The sequence below is a fragment of the Sceloporus undulatus genome, chromosome 8 (assembly GCF_019175285.1).
Source record: "Sceloporus undulatus isolate JIND9_A2432 ecotype Alabama chromosome 8, SceUnd_v1.1, whole genome shotgun sequence".
Lineage (NCBI taxonomy): Eukaryota > Metazoa > Chordata > Lepidosauria > Squamata > Phrynosomatidae > Sceloporus > Sceloporus undulatus.
This window is the reverse complement of record NC_056529.1, coordinates 34,359,189-34,366,650: the sequence shown is the minus strand read 5'-3', so window position 1 is coordinate 34,366,650 and position 7,462 is coordinate 34,359,189. Positions and strand designations below refer to the sequence as shown.

General features: G+C 43.6%; 1 protein-coding gene across 5 annotated transcripts in view; it reads right to left on the bottom strand.

Moving 5' to 3' along the window:
* CRAMP1 (cramped chromatin regulator homolog 1) overlaps nt 1–7,462 on the bottom strand; it is a 48,808-nt gene that overhangs the window by 24,404 nt on the left and 16,942 nt on the right. For all 5 annotated transcript variants that reach the window (XM_042437965.1, XM_042437960.1, XM_042437962.1 and 2 more), the window contains exon 5: nt 692–775. In XM_042437965.1, coding sequence (XP_042293899.1) covers nt 692–775 — 84 coding nt within the window. The remainder of the gene's footprint in view (nt 1–691; nt 776–7,462) is intronic.

Here is a 7,462-nt window from a genome sequence, read left to right as displayed (position 1 = left end):
TTATTATTATTATTATTATTATTATTATTATTATTATTATTATTATTATTACAATTATTATTATACTTTATTTATATAGTGCTGTAGATTTACACAAAGCATCAGAAAATAATAATAATAATAATAATAATAATAATAATGAAGAAAGCTCATTGAAAAATAAGAGGTCACATAAACATCTTGGGAAATAATGGAAATTATTCCATGGACTAATGGAAGAAAAGATCAATAGGTTTCATTGGTGTGTTGTCTGTAACTCTTCTATGTGATAAGTTTATTGTGTGAATTTCAGTGATGAGCATGCATTCAATTTGCGTAAGTATTGAGGTTACATAATGAGGCAAGGGCAAAACTAATCTATACAGCAGAAGTTACTAATTTGATAGAATAGCATTTGATATATGGCAGTCTGACAGTCAGGGATCTAAAGTGGAGATATTAGTTGATTATCTGGTATACTACCTACTGTTTATTTTGTAGACTATACGCCATTGGCAGGTTTTATATTTTTATTGATTTGATTATCTGCATGTACAGCGCTGTGCACATTTACAGCGCTATAGAAATAAACTATAATAATAATAATAATAATAATAATAATAATAATAATACATAGCATGTAGTTTTCCATAACAGCCCAAAGCCTAACATTTTAAAAACGTCATGTCAACGAAATACTGTGTATACTCACAGCCCCCAATCTTCTTCCTTAGCTCCCCATAACAAATTAAGCCATAGAGCTCCAGGGATGATTTTTTCAGCCCTTGAGAAAAGACTGTGGAAAAAACACACAAAAGAAACACTTTAATTATGTCTACAGACACATAACACTTTCTTATTTAGGAATTCTTGAGAGAACAAAGTAAAAATCATCAATTGATTTACAAGTTTTAACTCAAAGATCAAGAGATCTTTCTGTAGTTAGTTCAAAATGGTTTTCACAAATTATTTTTAAAATTTAAATCATATAATATTAGTAATCACAGTGTCAGAATCATAGCTCCTGCCATGCTTGCTAGCTATGTTTTGATACGTTTTCTAATGGAACATTGCCCTGAAAAAGCACACTGAGTTAATTTTGGATATAACAATCCTAAGTATTATACTGGTTGCTGGGAAAAAAAAAAAAAAAGAGAGGGGGGAGATTTAGCCTGGGAGGGTGCAATGTTAGGATTGCCTTCCTAGCTATATGCTTTGATATGCCTCCTAATACTGGATGATGGGATGTGTTATACAAGGATTGTTTAGCAGTCATGGTGCCAAATAATAAGCAAATGTGTGGGGAAGAAAAATGAGCTGTGAGCTATTAAGATCAGTTCCATTAGAATGCCTGGTAGATGAGAAACAAAGATGGGTAGTTCTGGGAAAGAAAATGCTTTGGTTTGGAGACAAATGGGATGTCAGCCCAAGAAAACTGTTTGAATTGCTATGTGCTTTTAACATACTGTGTAACCAAAAATGCTTCAGCCCTGACAACACTGTTATGCTGTGATCAACCCAGTTTTCTGAATAAAGCTTACTGACTTTGAGGAGACTAACCTCCTAACATGTAGAAAAACAGTTATAGCACTCTTGGTAATGCAACCTCTCTTTAAAGACCTCCAAAGAAGGAGAGTCCACTGCCCCCAATAAGGCAACCTATTTTACTGTAATAAAACTCTTATAATCAGGATATTCTTCCTAATGTTTAGGTGGAATGCCTTAAAATCAAAATCAGAAAGTTAGTATTCCAGTCCCTGGAACAGAAGATACCTAGTACATTCCATCTTATTAAAAAAGATTCTTTCAGATCTTTAAAGATAGCTAATAATAATAATAATAATAATAATAATAATAATAATAAAGTATTTATTTATATCCTGCCTCTTCCCTTTTGGGGATCGAGGCAGGAAACAACAGAGGCTAATACAATGCAAAATAATAAAATAAAACAAACCCCAAATGCCTCCAACCCTCACCCTCAGTCCCTGAATACCTTGCAGTCTCCTCTTCTCCAAGTTAAACATACCCAACTCCCTAAACTGTTCCTCATATAGGGTGGTTTCCAATAAGACCCCTCAACTTTCACATCAAGGTAGGCATAATCTTTTTCCTGCCTAAATGTAATACAATGGGTCCTCAGCTTTCTTGGGGTTTACTTCCACTGAACTGATTGTTTGCAAGTTTGTAGAAAAGTCTTCCCCCCTCTGCCTCCTAAGGTGACACTACTGAAAAAGTCTCTGCAGTATCATCATCCTTTCTTCTCCTTGCCCTCCTCCTCATCTCCATCTCCTATCCCACCAACAGCCCCCTCCAACCCATGGTATGCGTGGCCATGAACCGAGGCAGTTTTTGCTTGCTATTCGTCTGCCTGATCCCTCATCTCACTGTTGCTGGTTGTCTAACCTTGATTCGCACTGGAAGAGTGGTCTTCCTGAGCACCTTTGCCCAGATGAATTCAGCCCTGGACATGACAGAGAGAGAAGTAGTTTCTAAAGGCCCATGAGATAGCCTCCTGAGTGTTCTTGAGAGCCACCTCTGCTTTCCTGTCCTTGGGGAACCTGGCGATGGAAGAAGTCCTACATTTACAGAGTTTCAGAGGCCTTTAGTTGAGTGTCTTTCTGGTCACCAAGAAGAACAGATCACGGTGAGTGGTTCTGAAGGGTGAACATGTTAATCATGAAGCAACGCTTCAGGATGGAGATACTGAGCATCCCCAATTCTATCCAGCCACGCAATTATCTGGCCTCACTGGATTTAGTTAATGATTGTGTGCACATCTGAACACATCCAGCACACCTCAAGTTCCTCCACTTTGCATACAACTACAAGCATTGCCAGTACTGGGCCTTGTGTTCGAATTGATCACAGCACACAGAATCTTCACCAAAGTTATGATGGCATTGGTGGTGGCTTGGAATAGAGAACACATCCATGCCTACCCTTTTTGTTTGTGCATTGTGCACCCTTCCAGCAGGGTCAGAAACATGTGCAATGTGTTCTGGATCTTTAGATTGTCATGGTTTTCTAGTAAATCTTGGGAAGAGGCATCATGATCCATCACCGGGGTGCCTGTATCAACATGAGATGCAGCGTAATGAATCTCCTGCCAAAAATGAAGAGTGTGACCAAGGGCAAGTTGACCACACAGACAGATTTGGCTCTCTTGACACATCTGCAAGGCCTGATGATTACTCCACACCAGATCTCTGCAACGGCTGTCCCAATCGTACCAAGTGGCCATTTGCCTCCAGAAAGAGTCTCAAGATCAGGGTTTCATTATAAGTGCAGGGGTCTCTAGACAGTGATATTGAAGTGGTGAAGTTCTGGGAGACAATTAAAGTCCGTGTTATGATGGATATCAGTCTCCATGGCTGGGGAACGTACTGGGGATCCCACCAGACACAGAGAACTTGGAGGGAGCAGGAAGCTCAACAGAGCATAACTGGCTGGAGCTTAGGGCCTTCAGCGTAGTCTTGTTTGCATTCAAATCTCTAGTAAGAGAACAGACTCTATTACAGCCAAGGCCTGTATCAATCAGAAAAGGGGGACCAGATTCTGTCCCCTCATGGAGGAGGCAAGATTCCTGCAGGAATGGAGGAAGGTCCTCCGTCGATCCCTCAAGGCAGAGCACCTATGAGGTGTTTTCAGCTCCAGACTGACCTGGACCAGGGAGAGTGGAGCCTCCACCCAGAGGTCTTCCAGCTGATAGTGAACCAGTTCAGACGGCCTGTCAATTCACATCACCTGTCAATCACAAAGTTCCCAGGTTCCTTTCATGGTACCAGACGGTGGGCGCAAAGGGGGTAGGTGTGCTGATATTGCCATGGTCCAGGGGCTTTATGTATGCCTTCCTGCCAACAACACTTCTGTCCAGATTTATAAGAAAGGCAAGAGAAGAAGCTGCTATGCTAATACTGCTGGGGTTCAGATGTTCATGATATTCTGAGATAGTCACCCTGATAAGAGACTGCCTCCCCAACCTAATGAGACCGGATCTTCTTTCCCAAAGGAAAATGTACCACCTGGACCCACACTGGCTCCAACTTCACTCTTGGTTGTTGAAAGGTACATGCTACAGGAGCATGAATATTCAGGCAGAGTAATAGAAACCATTCTGGCCTTAAGGTGACCCTGCATGGAGAAGATCTGAGTATACCCCTCTGGAATTCAGGCAGTGGTACAGATGAAAGGCGCAAGATTCAAGCTATCTGTCTCCCTGGTCTTGGAGTTCCTTCAGACCCAATACTGTCAAAAGAATGTTGCTGTCATGTCTGTCCTCCCATCACAGGAAGGGGTCATAATTTCATCTCACCCGTATGTCCTCAGATTCATGAAAGGGCTGATGCTGGCAGCCTCTCCCAGCAGTCTACAGATTTCCCTCCTAGGATTTCCACACTGTTCTCAAGGCTTTCACAATGGCCCCGTTGGAGCCCATCAAGGAGACATCCTTGAAGCATCTCACCTGGAAGGCCATTCTACTGATGGTGATCACACAGCCCACAGGTTTTCAGAACTGGGGGTCCTGTCTGTGTGGAAGGAGCTGTGCATCACCAGGCCAAATGCAGTGCATCTGAGAATCAACCTTACCTTTTCAAAGGTGAACTCTTAATTTTACAGGTAATATTGCCAACTTTCTGTCCCAGGCCCTCAACACACTTGAAGAAGATCTGGAACATGCTAGATGTTCGTACCATCAAGGCATACCTTAAGAGGACTAGTAGTCTGAGGAGCATGGACTCCCTGTTTGTTTCATACAACCAGCGGTCCCTAGGGAAAAAATTATCTTCATCTTCCATGAGCAGATGGATCTGGCAGTGCAGCAGTGCCTGCTACAAGTCCATGAGGATGTCAGTAACTGGTCCTGTTCTACTACACTCCACAAGGAGCACAGGAACTTCAGCAGCCTTTCAAGCAATGCCCCATTAGCATATGCAGAGTGGTTACCTGGAAGGCTCATTCCACTTTTGTGAAACATTACAAGCTGGACACATTCGCCTTATATGGAGGGCATTCAGCACGCAAGTACCCCAGCAAATAGCAGAAGAGTAATCTGCCTTGTCCGCCAGCCGCTCTATCCCACATCTTGGATGTTCTGCCTCCTCTACACAGGGAAAAGAACCATTTTGTGTCACATGTGTGACAGTAATTTCCAGTGAAGAGGGGGCTAAACATCCTTCCATTCTGAGTGTCAATCTGGTTTGGGGCTGATTGTTTTGCATTGTAGTTGTTTAGTGGGGGTAGGGATTTGGGTTCTTTCCTAATCCCTGTCATTTACCTGTTAGTTCCATTCATTCTGTCATCAACATCTATGTCTGCTAGTCTGTACAGTGCCCTTTTTTTACGCGGGGGATCTGTTCTGGACCCCCCTGGGTAAAAAAAAATGTGTATGCTTGAGCCCCATTGAAAATAATAAGGCGTGCACATGTGGCGGCACGCCTTGGGCACGCGCCCCATTCATCTGAATGGGATGTGCTGCCCTTTGTGCCCCACGCACGGCTCCCTCGCAGCTTTCAGCGTATGCTGAAAGCTGCGTATAATGAGGGCGCACTATATTTTGGGTCCCCCCCTTACTCTACTTAAAGGAACAGGTCCACGATTACAGAGATAAGAGCATCAGTCCTTCCTTGTCAGTGGATTACCCTTTCATTTGGCACCAGAGCATTGAGCTGTCACACAACTGAATGGCTAAGGAGGATTGAGCCACTTACCACGGGTCCTCAAAGCCTTCTTACATTTTTTGTCTAAGCAGAAGCAAGCAGAATAACCTACATTTTGTATGTTTGGCCCCTTCTACGCAGAAAATGACAGTCTCACAGATGAGACAAAATTGTTCTTTCCCTACTTCTTTGTGCCCCTTCTCACTCTAGCTGGCCTTGGTTTAACATCAGTGGGATTAAGGTGAAGGGGCTCTGGATAGTGCTGCTTCTGCAAATACCCTCACCTTGCCCACTGTCCAATCACCCTTCTCATTTTAGCTGGCCCTGGTTTAACATCTTCATTGGAGACTTGAGAAGACAGGGGTGGCAGGGGGCAGATTTCTTTTTTTGTTGGCTGGTTCACTCTGTTTGCTTCACTCAGCCCATGTGCTGCTCACTGGGTGCATCTTCCCCTGCCACTTCTGCTCTCTCAGGCCCCTGATGATAATGTTAAACCAAGGTCAGCTAGAGTGAGAGGGAAGGTAGGGAAGTGGGCAAGGAGAAGGCATTTACTGATCAGCAACATCCAGCACCCTTTCAACTTCTTCCTTGCTACCCCCTCCCTCATTCTAGCTGACCTTGGCATGGGGCAAGGAGGGGACATGCACCCAGCGAGAGGCAGACGGTGAATGGTCTGCTGAAGTGGTGTGTGAGCTGAGCAAGGCAAACAAAGCCAACCAGCCAGTGAGAGGGAAAACAAGCAGATGAGCAAGGGAGCAGGCAGGTAAGCGTAGGCAGAAGCCGCCATGATCACAGGCTGCATGCACCAAGAGCCACTGTCACTATTGCCAGCCCAGTAAGAATCTCCTCTAGTGTTGTCTTCTTTTTCTTCCTTCTCCTCAAAAGAAGGATGACAACACTGAAGGAAATTTCTGCAGCAGTGTCATTCATCCTAGGAAGCAGAGGCGGGAAGGCTTGGAGACTGGTGATGTAACTGGGGTGGAGGCAGCCTGAGAGTTAGGCAGAGGTATCTGCAACAGTGGAGACTGTAGCATGCATTTTTTAGGGGGGGGGGAGGGTTAAAATCTTCACAGTTTTTCCACTTTCACAGGATCCACCCCTAACCCCCATGAAACGTGAGAGCCAGGTGTGTCTTACATTTATCCTTGCTGAAATTCATACAGTATTGTTAATTGTGGCCCAGCTCTCCAATCAGTTATAGTCATTTTGAATCTTGAACCTGTTCTACCCCTCCCAATTTGGTGCCATTTGCAAATTTGAAAAGCATGCCCTCTATTCCTCCATCCAACTGATTTATACAGATGTTGAAGAACAGAGGCCTGTTACAGACTGCCAAAATAAAGCCGCTTCAGGACTCTTTGGAGGTATGCTATTTAAATGATGCATGCATCCTAAGAATCCGGAAGCTGCACTCCAGTGCTTAGGAATGGAGTGTGGCTTTGGCGCGACCTCCGGACTATTAGGACCCATGCATCATTTAAATAGCATACCTCCAAAGAGACCTGAAGCAGCTTTATTTTGGCAGTCTGTAACAGGCCAGAGGGTCGAAAAAAGAACCCTGTGGGACCCCAGTAGTTATTCATTTCTCTCTAGAATGAAGAGGAACCATTGGTGAGTACTAGGGGTTTGGTCCGTTAACTAGTTACAAATCCACCTAACAGCAGCACTATTCAGACCACATTTACCAACTTATATGTAAGAATTTCATGGGGAACCTTTTCAAATGCTTTACGGAAACATTTCTGAGATTCCTCAGTATACTTCTATTATTCTGCGTTCTATTCCTGGGCCACATCCTTCACCAGGTCTTTCAACTTCTTACC